Source organism: Sus scrofa, chromosome 13 (assembly GCF_054392235.1).
Source record: "Sus scrofa isolate SSC_HxYL_T2T_F1_AM1 chromosome 13, Sscrofa_HxYL_maternal_Yorkshire_Landrace_v2.0, whole genome shotgun sequence".
In the NCBI taxonomy this organism is placed as follows: domain Eukaryota; kingdom Metazoa; phylum Chordata; class Mammalia; order Artiodactyla; family Suidae; genus Sus; species Sus scrofa.
In genome coordinates this window covers 35721962-35736814 of record NC_139395.1, presented here as the reverse complement: position 1 = coordinate 35736814, position 14853 = coordinate 35721962, and the positions used below count along the sequence as shown (strand labels likewise).

General features: G+C 36.8%; 1 protein-coding gene across 50 annotated transcripts in view; it reads right to left on the bottom strand.

The window, feature by feature from the left end:
- The window catches only part of ARPP21 (cAMP regulated phosphoprotein 21), a 154477-nt gene that overhangs the window by 94922 nt on the left and 44702 nt on the right, over nt 1-14853 (bottom strand). For 49 of the 50 annotated variants that reach the window (XM_084987687.1, XM_084987638.1, XM_084987641.1 and 46 more), the window contains exons 3-9: nt 14152-14318; nt 13189-13230; nt 12266-12355; nt 8215-8359; nt 6687-6765; nt 6055-6114; nt 5195-5335 (exon numbers count right to left, since the gene is read on the bottom strand). Coding sequence is in view for 45 of the 50 variants with exons in the window: in XM_084987638.1 (XP_084843764.1) it covers nt 5195-5335; nt 6055-6114; nt 6687-6765; nt 8215-8359; nt 12266-12355; nt 13189-13230; nt 14152-14280 (686 nt within the window). In the remaining 5 variants the exon portion in view is untranslated. Of the gene's footprint in view, nt 1-5194; nt 5336-6054; nt 6115-6686; nt 6766-8214; nt 12067-12265; nt 12356-13188; nt 13231-14151; nt 14319-14853 lie in introns of all 50 variants that reach the window. The other variant, XM_084987680.1, reaches the window with a different exon arrangement.

The window sequence follows — 14853 nt, the reverse complement described above, 5'->3', positions numbered from 1 at the left end:
TTGCTCTGACAAACGCAAAGGCATTCAGGTACGCAGGGGACTCTCTTTGCCTATGACTGATCTCGGCCCTTTGTAAAATACTAGTGCAAGTAGATGGTTCCTCATCTCTGAATGATATGTGTGGACAACTTTTCTTGAGGAAGGAGAAGAAAAGAGGGAGGTGTACAAATTATCTAATAAAAGAACAATGAGTTGTTTTGGGCCAAACACACAGAAAAATAAGCAAAAGAGAGAAAGTAAAGATCAGAAAGAGAAACAAAGAGAACATAGCTCCTTTATATATAAAAAAAGACCTGCATATTTGTAGCATTAAAATTTTTTTTTTAAAAACTTCTGTTCAACTGTCAGTCTCAATCCTAAATATCAAGAAAGTAACCATGAAAGAGAATAAAGTGTGTTTATTTGTAATTCTTTGTAATTAATTTTTTACAAATAAACTTTTATAAACAAACTTTACAAATATCACTTGCGGTACGAAATGGCACAGACCCTAATACCTCTGTCCCGGATTTCCAAGGGGGCTTTTTTTAATGTTGCCACATAATTTAAAGAATTCCAACAGAAAAAATGTAAAAGTCTTAGAGAATAAAATGCATTTCTGGCAATCAACAGGAGAAAAAGAGCCCAATGAAAGCTGAAAAAAAATCACCACATGGGGAAAATCTCAGCTCAAAAACTTTCATTACTTCAGCAAAATGGCAGGTGACATCCATCCACCTGTTCTTACCCTGGCTAGCTCCAAGAAGCAGCAAGGATGACTGGTGTGAGGGTCAGGTGACTTTCCTTTGCTACTTCTCTAAAGAGCATCAGTTCCCTGGGATGAAGGCACCTTTTTGGAGTGTATTCCACATGAACACAATTCTTATTTCCTACTGTCTCTGAACCACCACATCTTTAATCCCATACTCCTGTGCCTACGACATGAAAACATGCATTTGGACAACTGAATTGCTTGTAGCAGTAATTTCGTAATAGCACAATGGATAGGTTCATCTCCTGCACTGACATAGCCATAAATGTAGCCTTTTCACTCTTGAAAAAACAGATTGAAATGATAGAACGTTTACACTGAATGGGTATCACCTCCTCCCAAACAGCACATCTTTTGTTCCCCTAAATAGTGCATCGCGTAGCAATGATAAATAGAGAAAGTCTGGCTGGAACTATCTCATTGTAGGGAGTATCTATTATTTACTGATACCACTGAGTTAATCTTCAAAGAGACTTTTTCCCTTAATCATTGTTTCTTATTGGACAGCAAAAGACTCAAAGAGCATAAATACCCAACCAATCCAGGCAATTTTGAGGATTTTGCTCAAGACATTCTGGATGTTTTTGCTTTAAAGAGAATTAGATTATTTAAGAAAATTGTTCTTGGCGTTAGACACATTGGTTTAGATCCCAGCCATACTAATCATCGCTTCTTTGTAAGCCCAAAATTGGACCTGAGTTTGTGCTTAATTTTCTTTTGTAAAGCGAAGATCTAATTAGTTAGGTTAAAAATATTTTTTAAAATTGAATGAAATAATACATGCTAGATAAAAGGTAAAGTACCCAGTGAAACTGAATAAACAGTAGGTAATGCTATTATAAGACATATGACCAAACGATCTGAGAAATCTGTCTTGAGAAAATTTTTTCCTATCATGAAAGGACAGATGTGTTATATCTGAGGATCTTATGTAATATATTAGAAGTAAATGAGGTACACACACATGTATATATATAATCCCCAGAGACTGCTGTTATGACTTAATTATTTTGAACTTCAGGTTCAGGTGAAATTATTTTCTCTCCATGCAGAACTCAGTATTTTCAAGTCACGTTCTATAATTACTTGAACCGGCAATGATCTAGAAAAACAGGAATTCTGGAAATAAATCCCAGCCAATATGAAGCTGATATATATATTCATGTCTGAAGAATACCTTATATGCCTATACAGTGTCATTGAAAAAGAAAAATTAAAAATTAAATAAGAAAGCATTGTCTCTCCTTTAGCCTTTTAGTTCGTTTTTGTTTCCGCCATCCCATTTACATTTTTCTGCATTTCTTCTAAGCTATAGTGGCATTTAAAATATGCATTTTCATGTATTTCCTTTGGAGTAGCACAAAACTATATACACTGAAAAGGTATTTATAAAACAAAAAACCCCCAATGAACCATCTGAGGAATTTCCAACTCAGCCACCCTCCTTTACAGAAATGGAAACATTTCCATCTTACTAGATATCCAAATCAATACAGTTCCCAAGGCCATCATTTGCCAGTTGTCCTGACAGCACAACTCTTATAATTTTCAGAGTCAAAGAAACAAGGCACCTGGAACTTGAATAGATGTTCCACTTGAAACCTTAACTCCATGAGAATATGGCAACAGACTTTAAACATCAAATATATTATTTTCCACAGAACAAAGTTTCCCCTTTGCTAAAACTGTCCAAACGTGATTCAGATCCTGAAAATGTGACTTGTTACTATTTGTAGAAGGTCAATAAATTCATTTCTTTTCCCTTGTCCTAAAGATATCAGCCTTCCCCATCCGCATCTCAACGCTCAGCAAGAGCCACTCAAAATAAGGACGGTCAGAGAGGTGGCTGGAATAGAACACTAGGACTTCACAGCTTGGATTAAAAAATATTCAGCTCAGTGCTTCAGGAAATACCTTGATTGTCCATGACATACAGTCATTTCTCTTTTTGTTGAGGACTCACAGAGTGGGACTAATGAGTGATGGGCAAGAGCAGAAACTAGGCAGAAATGGAACCAGCCCAGGCATTTTGTTGTAGTAATAATACCTAAAGATGTTCCGTGCACAAATTCTTCTTCCACTCTCCCTGAAGTCATAAATATGTGGGGTCCATTGGAAATTGGCCATTAAAAACAAACAACCCCCCCAAATCTAGTGCTCTTTTAGAAGTAAATAAGTCTCAGAATATGATAATATGATGCTTTTTAGCAGAAAATAAAAGGTTTAAGGGACAAATTATGTCTGCTAGTTGTATTTGGAAACTTGCAAGAATCACAAGGATTTTGAAAAGAGCTGACTGATAGAACTTTCTGAAATAATGGGAATGTTTTCTATATGTTCTAATGTGTGCACTTGAAATGTGGCTAGCCTCACTGAGGAAGAGAATCCTAAAGCTTAAATTTTATTTAAATTTAATTAATTTAATTTAAAATGTAAATAGCCATGCCTAACTAGAGGCTACCATATTGAACTGAGCTAGTTTAGAGCCATCACTCAAAGTTTATCAAGAGTCTTTACACAGTGCTTCATTTTCTCCAAAACTGTTCTACACGGAAACAAGTCTCAAACATGTGTATTAATATTTATGACTACATGATTGCAAAATCAGGTGAATTAAAGATGAATGCACTATCTCTACTAGTTGAAACTGTATCAATCTACTTGATCTATGGGCTTTTCCATATCTGTTATGGCCTTACAGAGAAAAAGGATAAAAACAAATTAAAAAGAGATAGTCAATGACTTCCCTATTTTGCCATCAGCATGTCCCTGCATTGTAGTGTCTGAAAGTCATAGGAAAAACAAGAATGGGGAATGAAAAACAACAACAGTGAGAACTAGGAATATTTGATGGAGATGGAAAATGTAAAGGATTAAAGGACAGTGACCTTTCATTCCTACCACTGTTCAGAATAGGAGGTCTGTGTGCTAACAATCAGACGAAGTGGAAAGCTCATCAATTTCAAGATGTAATTTGCCAGCACAGTAGAATGCAACCACAGGACCCAATAATTCTGAAGCTTCAAAGACCTGTAAACATTAGCCATTACAAATTCTCCTGCAGATAAATAAGTAATTTGAAGCCCAAAGAAGTGACGTGCTCAGTGTCTCTGAGATAAGAGCCAACTTCGGTCCCAGATCTCCCACCATGAGTTCTTTTCATTGAACACAGACTCAGCCTTGAGTAGACAAAGGGCCTCATCTCTGTCTCAACAAGTCCCAACCTCTGGTAAGCAGAAAATAATGTTTTAACCATGCTGCTGTGCTTGACACAAAAGTTCCCTTCACTAACAAAGCATTTCTAAAAACCATGCAATTTACACAATTTACCAAACACTGTGAAAAAGGAAATTACAATATACAAATGCTTTAAGGGAATGTTTTGCACAGGGACAGTTTTTCTGTTTAATGTGTATTTTACTACAAAAGTGGCTTGTGCTATACTTAAATGGGTTCAAGAGGGACAGTTCCAAATTTCCAAAGCAAATGACTACTCATCTCATGCTCTCTGGTGACTCAACAGGACCATGAAAAGAGAAAGATAGAAGCAAAGGAGCAAAACCAAACAACCAACCTCCTTTTAGAGCTAGAACTCAGATATAATCCAGCTCAAAACCTCTCATTTTACAGGTGAAAAAACTGAAATGGCAGATTTTAAATGACTTGTTTCAAGTTACACAGCTAGCAAATAAAAGAATTGGGTCTTAGAGGCAGACGTTTGTCTCCCAATGTGGAGTTTTTGTTACTCTGGAAACCACAATAAGATCAATGTCTTTAAGTCAGAAAAAGAAAGAAAAGGAAAATTATCCTGTATATGTCATTGTTGTTTTAAAATATTATTTTTGGAGTTCCCGTTGTGGCTCAGGGGTTGACGAATCTGACTAGGAACCATGAAGTTGCGGGTTCAATCCCTGGCCTCACTTGATGGGTTAAGGATTTGGTGTTGCCCTGAGCTGTAGTGTAGGTCGCAGACGCGGCTTGGATCCCATGTTGCTGTGGCGTAGGCCAGTGGCTACAGCATGATTAGACCCCCTAGCCTGGGAATCTCCCTATGCCATGGGTGTGGCCATAGAAAAGACAAAAAAAAATGAAAAATAATAAAATAAAATAAAATATTTGTTATTTTTAATTCATTATATTTTGACATAAAATGTTCCATATTTTGTATGTGATCACAGGCATTATAGATTGAAGAAAGAAAACTGTTTCAGGAGTTGTGTAAAATATCAGGGAATAAATACATTTTATTGCCTAAATTTTATCAACTTTCCTGGTCCTCAGATAATCTTCTGCAGAAAATGCCACACTACTGCTGATAAGAGCAAGAGATAAATAACACTGCACATTTCAAATGCCATTTGCTTTGAATTTTATACAGTGTTCTTATAAATGAATCCACGAGAGAAAAAGAAAATGCTAAATAAATATGGAGATGGGGCTTACATTCTTGTGTTGCCAGTCTTGTTGATGATAACAGATTTCCCTGTCTGATCCACGTTGTGATCCAACCCAAAGTAAGCTGCCACACGATGGACAAGCATCCTCTGATAGGAGGACATCTGAGGAAACTTTTTATAGTGATTACTGGAAAGGAAAACAAGAAACAGCAGAATCAGCATTTTTGTTTCTGGCCTGCAGTACATTTTATAGGTACACACATAAAGTCATTTCTTTTTCATCCAAACCATTAGGCTTATTTCATTTCTGGCATCACTTGATGCTTGCATTTCCAGACAAATTTTCCACTTATAGATTTATGGACTGAGTTACAATAAGTGTTTTTTGTTTCATAGTTGCACATTTTTCAAACCACAGAGAACTTAAGGTTCATTGGAAAATATTCAGTTTTAGTTGAGGATACCTTATCAAAGGAGCCAGACACAGGACAAATTATATAACATGGGACAGCAGATGCCTATCTGGAGATGTGTCATTACATGGTTGACACTAAAAGCAGCTCAATTATTTCCAGGCATAACTGACTACAGCCAGCTGGATCCCATTAAAAAACTATAATAAAAATGAAAAGGGTCACTTCTTGTTACTGCTACTCTATGCTAATCAGTGGCCCCCTGTTTATGGCCATTTTGTCAGGAACTTAACAAGCAGGAACACACATGGTCCAAGCAACAATTCCCATCGTCATACAGCTCCTAACTCCAATAGCATCTCTATTGAACAAGTCAGCAAATATATTAAATAATGTTTTAGCTATTCCTAAATTGTTCCAGAATGAATAATTAAACCCAAATACCAAACTGAGACACATCAGATTAATGAACCAATATTGCAGTTTAACATACTTGTTGTCACCAATGAAATCAATAATTTCCTGCTCCATTTTCAAGAGTATCATCCTGTCTCTGCAAAATAAATGTTAAAATGAAAAGGTTTTATGTACTTTCATTCCCAAAGACTTCAAAAGTTCATTTATATGTATGGAAAAGATTGTTTAAATGCATATGGCTACAAATCAGTATCCAACTCTTCTGGTATATGTTATCCATACACCTATAATTCTGTTCTGCTAAAAGATTATATCTCATCGCATTTGTTAAATATTTTGTAATACTGAAACTTCTGTAGTTTTTAATGTTAATTAAGATATGCAAGGTATTAGGCCTATAACACACATCAAGTAAACTGTATGCTTTAAATTAACTGGAAACTAGAACAAAGCTAAGCCCAAGTAGAAGAATATTTACTCTTTATTCATTGGGTAACTATTCAGGAATTAAAACTATCTGTACTCAGTAAACATGCAAACTGTTAGCAGAAAAGAGAAAAAGTACAAGATATACAAGAGATAGTACAAGACAACAGAGACGGTATCTGCCTCTTACAGATCTCTTCCTAGAAACATTTGGATTAATGACTTTAATTGTAATAGTCTACTTGACTCTTCCAAAAATAAGAGGTTTATTTAATAATTTACCTGGAATTATTCTTTAATGTGTTAATCAGAAACTCGTGTAAGTCTATGCCTGTAGAATCCGTATATTCTTGGCTGCAATCTGAAACAAATAGGAGGACGGAGTTGTCAGAAATGCTAATGGGGCGGTAGGGTGGAAAAGGTTTTCCCAACCTTCTATTTCCCTGATGCTCAGGTAAATTTTAAATGAAGCTATTCGTGTGAAGGATACATGTTACAAAACTAGCAACCTGGCAATATTACATCAGAATGAAAATTAGATCCGGTGATTGAGAACACCCCGTAGATTCTGATCATGGAAAGACCCAACTGTCAGAGGAGAGGAAGGAGGCACAGACTGGGTGGGTGGGTGGGTGGGTGGAGTCAAATATCATGTGTTCATTCTGTGCTGTCAATCGGCAAGGGCATGACCTCCCTGTGACCATGACAGTGACAGGTACTCCCAACCCACACAGAGAGTTCTCAAGAGTCTGAGATCCCCCAGCACACTCTTTCTCTTAAAATCATGAAGGCAAAAACTCAAGGTTCTATTACAAGACTGTCTAAATATTAATCAATACAAAGTATAGGAGAGCACTAAATATTTCCAAGCCTTTCAAATCTTTGATGCTTAATTTCCAAAAGCTTAATTTATAAAGCTAGTTTAGGAACCTGCACTTCTTCACTCTTGGATACACTTTGGTTTTAGATATTTAGCAGCGGAGATAATCATTATAAGCAGATATATGGTTATAGAGCATAATATGAGAAGTAGTCATCATTTCTCAACTGGTCAGATGCTCTATTCTCTCTCAGTTGTTTAAAAAAATAGTCTACTGCAAAGCTATTTATTCATGGAATTCTTCATTTCAAATTAGTTTTGTTTTTTCTTTTTGTTTTAGTTTAACATAATTATATGTAAGGCAACAATTGATAAGTTTGAATTTTAGAGTTGGTATTTTAGAAGGCATGACATCCGGGCAAGACTTTTTATTGAAGTCCAAGTGTGTACATTTTAAAAGAGATATTATGAGACAGTATATGGGTTGCAGAGACCAAATGCATCTGTGCCAGATAAAAGGTTAATATGTATTCCACTGACATGGACATATACACCTGTGCTTTGGGGATAACATCACTTATCACCTATACTGAGAATTTCTAACCCACTATCTGTCTTTTAAGATAAAACATAAAACTGGGTATCATTCCTGTTCATCAGTTCCAGTTAGCTGGACTAATAAACCTGAATTTAAGAACTGACTTATACTTTCTCCCTTGTATAAACTTCTCATTGAAAACAGAAGATCTAAATGAATATCCAAAGAAATAAGTGATCCTAAAAAAAACCCCTTTCTAGATACACAAAATGACACCATGAACAGAAAAAAAAATCAAGTTCACATCATCTTTTACACACACATACGTACACATACAAAATTATATATTCAGAGTTTGGTGAGAGGTGAATACACGTGTAAAATCTAGAATGTATTCTGTGACTATTTCTGTGTCCAAACTGAGTAAGTTAAGGAAACATTTTCACATTCACCTTTTGATAACATTCTGATCTTGGGTTTTTCAGAGGTTTTATCTTTGTTTTTATCCTTTTCTTTTTCTCTTTCAGAGTCATCTTTCCTAGATTTATCATCCTCTTGCAGGCTGGGAAAACTGGAAAGCTGTAAATGAACTGATTCCTGTTGGGGGAAAAAATATAATAATTTAGGGCCAGATTTAAGAATCTCTGTCTGGTTTCCATTTTGCATAGAGATTATTAAGAATGGAAAATGAAAGCCAGGTGTAGATTTTTTTTTTCTTAAATGGTAAAAAATTAAACCTGACAGAAAAATAATTGCCCTTTTTAAGGTGAATTAAACTTCAGAATTCAATGGAAGGTCATGAGAAATATCTAGAATTAAACCTTTGCCTCATGAATATTTATCTCAAGCAAGTTCAGTTCCCGTAGATCACAACTCTTATTTTCTCTACAGGTTTATTATTCTAACACCTAGGAAAAATTTTCTTTATCAATAAGCTTGCATCACAGCTACTATCATGTCTCAAGAGAAAAAAAAAAGAGGCTTCTGCAGTTCTTTCCTATAATTCCTTGTAAGGAGAAGTTGGCACAAACACAGACAGACAGATACTACGAATCATAATTACAGAAAAAAAAACAGACATAAATAAAGGCCATAACAGCCAATTTATAATTAAAATTGTTTTAGAACCACATCAACAATGATATCTATCACTATGAAAAACCACGACATATAATTGAAGGAGTCCTAGGTCTGGATTATCATCATACATTGTTTACAAAAGCTACAAATAAGTCATCATAGTATATGGTTACAAAAATCACTGCCTTTTAGAAAAGGTAGAAAATAGGACTATGCTTTTCATCAACTATATATAAACAGTTTTAATTCTAGCATCAGATAATCCTTTGCAAAATATAAGACTCTCTTGAACTGATGCTTGGTTGACCATTTAGAGTACTGGGACTGGATCTACTTTTATATTTATTTATTTTGCACTGAAAACAGATCATTTTGGATTAACTCATGTATCAGCCATTTGGTCGATAGCATGTTCACTGTTTTGAAGAAGAATGAGCCAAATTATGTTTTTCAGTTTTATGAAAAAACTATGCTATGATTAAAACTATGACAAATGAGCCGACATTAAGCCCACTGGTTCTTATGTAAGAGATCATCTGATGGGAAAGCTTTCTTCTACCAGCGACATTAACATTTATGATGTAGGGAAAAGATATTCCAGTGACTAATAGTGTTTCTCACTGAAAACTAAACTAATGCTCCTCTGCACGTGACTAAATTGATGCCTCTACATCCTCAAAATCATGGCCCATCTGGGATTCTTAATGGTTCTTGGTAAACCTAGCTAATCCAACAAGCAGAAAATAAAAGTCCTCCAAAGCCAAGTTTCTTTTTTGGGAAGGGCTCCATTGTGTATACTGGGCTGGAATAAAAAGTCACCATTGTTGAAAGATGCATGATATAGAGGATGAACTAAAACAGTCTCATGGTAAACATTTATCTTAACCAGGTTTCCCAATATCCACGTTTATCCTGGGGTTGGACATATACAAACTATGTAAAACTGAGTGTAACTTGATTATAAGGTCTTTTATCATCTTTTATCACATGATGTGGGACAGAAATGTCTCAGTATGCAAAGATTCAGGCAGACTTTAGTTTAGGGTAACAACTTGCTTCCATTTGCTAAGGAAACAGCTGGAACAGTTCTGTCTCAGGATTGGGATTTGACAGTTGATCAGGAGAGGAAACAGGGTACCAGGCCCTGGGAGTGGTCTCACTGCTTCTTCAAAACCAATTGAACCATCCAGCCTCAGTAAGTTTGAATCTAAAAATCAAAGAGGCTTGGAAATACAAAGCAAGAGCCGAGGCTAAAGGACATCATTTACAAGAAAATGTACAAACTCATGCCATGTGTTGACAAATACTATACTCAGAAAAATACCTGTCTTTTCTCCACATTATGGTGTTGAAAGAACACACAAAAGTGCTATAGAGTTGGTAAAAAACAATCTGTTATTTTTTAATATTTTTATTGATATGCTCAATAATAAAATACAAGTGTTAATAAATACATTGGTACAGGATAAGTTTATATCCAACAACAGTAAAAGAATGATTCAAGTTGCAGTAATACACTGATAGGTAAAGAGTATAACATTAGAAAAGCAAAACTCCTTTAACTTAAGGACAGAATGAACCATCCGCTATGGGTCTGAGATCAAGTAATACAGGTAGCAAGAGTTTTTCCCACGCAGGAAAATGAAGGCAGTTTTCCAAATACTGTGAATATACAAACATTGGGGACGCAATACAATCCAAATACTGTATACTTCGGCCAGTGGTCTCTGGGATTCAGTTCCCATACTCTGTAAGTGCTGCTGGTACCTAATGAAGGCATTGCACACGAGCTCAAAGGTCTGTGTCTTTAGTCTCTAAAAAAGTAGCATGGCCATTGCTTATCTGTGTGTCTGGGTATTTTCTATTGGCCCCCTGCTCCCACCACACCTCAGCCAGTCCAAATGGAGGCTTGCCAGTTCTAATTCTCTCCTACAAAGCTAGTCTTGGTGACTCAGCTTGGAACCAGCAGGAACAAAGCACCGTTTGCCTCTTATTTCTCTGCACCAATTGCATGGAGAAACTAGACTTAGGTCTAGACAGGTACTATGATACAGGTGATCGCTTAAAAAATTTCCTCCTGGTACCTTGTCAAATGGAATAACAAGCAGATGAAGTCTGTAAAGGCTGTCCTCCTCTGCCTGGCATGAGGAGTGGGGCATCACTGGGACATTACTTCTCCCAGAGTCTGTTATTCTGCAGGGTTCATGTATATCGTGTGCAGTACACTACAAGCCATCAATCAGCGCTGAATAATATAAGCCATGATTTTCACATTATCCCCCCTCTCCAATCTCCATTAAAAATAGAAGCACAAATAAAATGCTGAACAAAAGCCACACATTTCTCAGAGCCCAAGTAAAAGAAAGCTTGTGTAGGAAACAGTGATGGCTACTGAAAGCTAGCCCGCCCAGGCTTTAGGACATGGGTGGCCTGTTAAGGAAATGAGGCTGGGGGAAAAAAAAATACCCTTAGGACAATAATCTATAAGGGATTTATTTTTGGTCCTTTTGAAGAAAGTGCTCTCGATGCTCTCTGAATCCATGAGGAGAATTTAGAGTATTTTAATTAAAGTAAAAAGGGAAAAGCAAAACAAGGCTCAACAAAAATAATGATATATTAATCAATTTTTTCCTCCTCTGGGCTCAGATAAATCATTTTACTTTTGTCTCAACTGCTCGAAGCCTTTGATAAAATAAGGAAAAATTCTAAGCAGCAAGACCATTTTTATAAAAGTTAATATGATGCCTAAAAGGCAAACAAAAATAAATATGATGTGAAGGTTCCCATTTTGTCACAGAAGAGTTTTGTTGGAATTTGAATTTTTAGAGTTTAATAGTCTTGCTGGAAGGAGCAAAAATAGGTATAAGGATATGCAGCAATATATTAAATATCTTAACTTAAATTCACCATCATCTCAGATTTATTTCTGGGCAATTTTTCCAGGATTGAGAAATCTCACCAAAGGCCAAAAATGTATGTCTCCAAAGCTCAATGCACCTTATTCACTCTTTCTAAACTTTCATAAGAGCCAAGATTTGTGTTTTTTATAGGCAAGTGCATATTGGGGAGGTGAGAGGTAGGAAGGAGACGGGACACTTAGGATTATATTTGGTTCAGTCTTATCAAGAGAGAGCCTTTGAGGAAAATCAGCACTACCGGGCTTACATTTTAAGTTTTAATCTAAATTCTTTTGAATTCCTTTCCACTTGCAGTTTTCAGAGAGTCTGGAAAAAAACAAATGTAATACTTTGTGACAAACTGTTTAACTATTTATAATGTCTCAGAATCAGGGGATGAAGCCAGAAAACTTTTCCTTCTTCAACTGATTTTGCTCCCCCAAAATACTATTTAATGCCAAATCAATGCTCATGCACACAAAGGCAGATCCCATCATGCAATGACTGATAATGACAGGGGCTGTACCTGATCCTGAAGACTCTCCCCTCCTGGTCTGGCTGAGGACTCTTCACAGACAGCAAGGCTGCGAGTTAGTTTACCTTTCCCTGCTCCTGACTGAGAAGGGGAAAGAAACGGGAAGGAAAGGAAAAATAAAGAAAACAAACACAAAATAGCCTCAGGCTGTCAAATCACCTCCGCCTTCTCTGACATTCCCAAATAAGATTTTTTAAATCAACCTTCAAATCCTCTTCTCAGTGCTGTCTACACTGGCTCCAAGCATCATACCCCCGGGGTTGATGGGAATGCAGTGCCTACACTGGTTCCAAGCATCCAAGCAAGCATCATACCCTTATGTTGATGGGGATTCAGGTAGAGAAGAATGGGAAAGGATAAATTTAATTAAGGAACAGTCTTGGCAAACTGTGCCCATCACACTGGAAACATACAAAGAGTGCAGTCTTGCCATTTCATGAAAGTATAAGGAGAAAAAGACAATAAAAATTCATTTCTACTAAAACTGAGATTGGAAGTGATTTGACTGAGAAGGTATTTTAAAAGTTGAAGACTGTGTCCTAAACACCAGAACCTTTTCACTTCAAGGCAGAAACCAATTGGGCAGACTAAAACATTTCCCCCAAACTTGATTTAAAATGAAAAGAAAACAAGCAGCTAATCAATTTTGTAAAGCACTGTCAAATCTGCCAGTTTGCAAACAGGATCAAATACATACATTGTAGTTGTGTGAACCCTAAATACTTTAATTAAAAAGCATAAAGGCCCAGAAAGAAAGAGAGGTGTCAACAACAACCCCATTAAAAGCAAGCAGCACTGGTACAGCCAAGGTCCACATACAACCATGTGAACTGCCGGCAAATCTTCTAACCCAGATGTGACATGAACAATTGATAACCATGATATCAGGTCAATGTAGAATTCTAGAACCTTACCTTGGATTTTCTTCTCTCTTGGTTCTGAGCCGCCAGCCGCCTCTGTATGTTAGAAACAAAATAACAAACATACAAACAAACAGTAAACCAACAACCAAGGAGAGTAGAGGGGGAGAGGGAGAGCAAGAAAAAAGATGTCACTAGAGTTGAGAAACCAGTAACATCAGAAACAAACTCCCCGCAACTTTTGACCATTTATCTTTCCTCCTCTCCTTACATAAGCCCCTGGGGAGGGAAAAAGCTGGTCCATTACACAGTTATCTGCCTTTGCTCACTTTTTATACAAAAAGAGTTAACACTTGTCCAGTTTGATTCAAATAAAATTGATACAGGCTATTTGCAAATATAGTTTGCTTTCCTTGTACCGTCTTTCTCTCATAAACCATGAGTATTTAATCACAGCACTTTCTCAGTACCAAAATCACCCGTAAACTCTTCCCTGCCCCTCCTAGAGCATCCCCACTCCCATCCCTCCTTCTCTCTGGCTGGGAATTTTAGGCTTTTCTGCTAATAAGAATCAAAGCTTAGCCTGCTCGTGAAGGTCAACAGAGCACACATCTTTGATTTTTCTTAGTCTAGTATGAGCTGGGTCATCTTCCTCTTTCCATGGAATACAAACCCATTTTTAAAACTCAGCTAGTATAAAGTTGCCTGAGGAGAAGCCCTCTACAAACCCCTTGAGGTGGTCCAGAAATTAATGTGGAGACGCTATGGGCAAATTCTGTCACTGAATACGTTCTTTGGATTTTTTTTTTTTTTTCATTTCAAAGAGCTTTATGGTCAGAATGCACCATTTATTCAGGAAAAAAGTGACTAATAACTGGGAAACAATAAAATTCATTTGTGGGATTTCCTATTCATATCACTAATTAGACTCTTTAAAAACAAATCATCAAAGTATCTTCAGAATGAAAGAAAGGGATGCACACAGTGGTGTTAGAAAGGGGATTTCTCCAGGCTCACCTGTAGTTCAAGCTTCTCTTCCTCATCCAGACTTTCGGATTTAACCACACCATTCTCTGGAGTGGTTGTCTCCTGCTCAGGCCCACCTTCCTCCACTATGGCCTGACTCAGGTCTCCTGGCTCAGACATTCTCCCAGATGCAAATTAAAATAACAAGGTTTGATGCCCTATAAGGTTAAGATGTCAGAAAGTAAAGTCAGCGCAAGGGGAAGTTTTGACCCTTATTCTCAAGATTCTTGATTTCTCCCTTTGCTCTCAAATTCAAATGAGCAACTCATCCTCCCTGTCAATTTCATACCAAAAGAGAATAAAACAAGATCAAATCAAGTACCCAAGAAAATCACAAGAGGCAGATTCCATCACCCTATCCATGCACACCCCTACCCCCAACACACACACTTGTGATACACCTATACACACTCTTATGAATATACCTAGCCATCTAAGTGGATCAACACATCTCAGAGACATTTAAGTTTCATGCAACTCCCAGTCCCTATGCCCCACTGTAAAGTAGAAGAAAAAGAAAAAGAGACTATTTCCCCAACTCTTGAACACATGACCCTCAACTTCTGAGTCAGGAGATTCTGCAGCATCTCTAAGATGGTTCACAAATAACTGGCAAGTTTCAACCATAGACATACTTTCCAAGGTGCCAGGGATACCTCTCTACAAGTGGCAGAAATCAATGTAAGAGGTAAT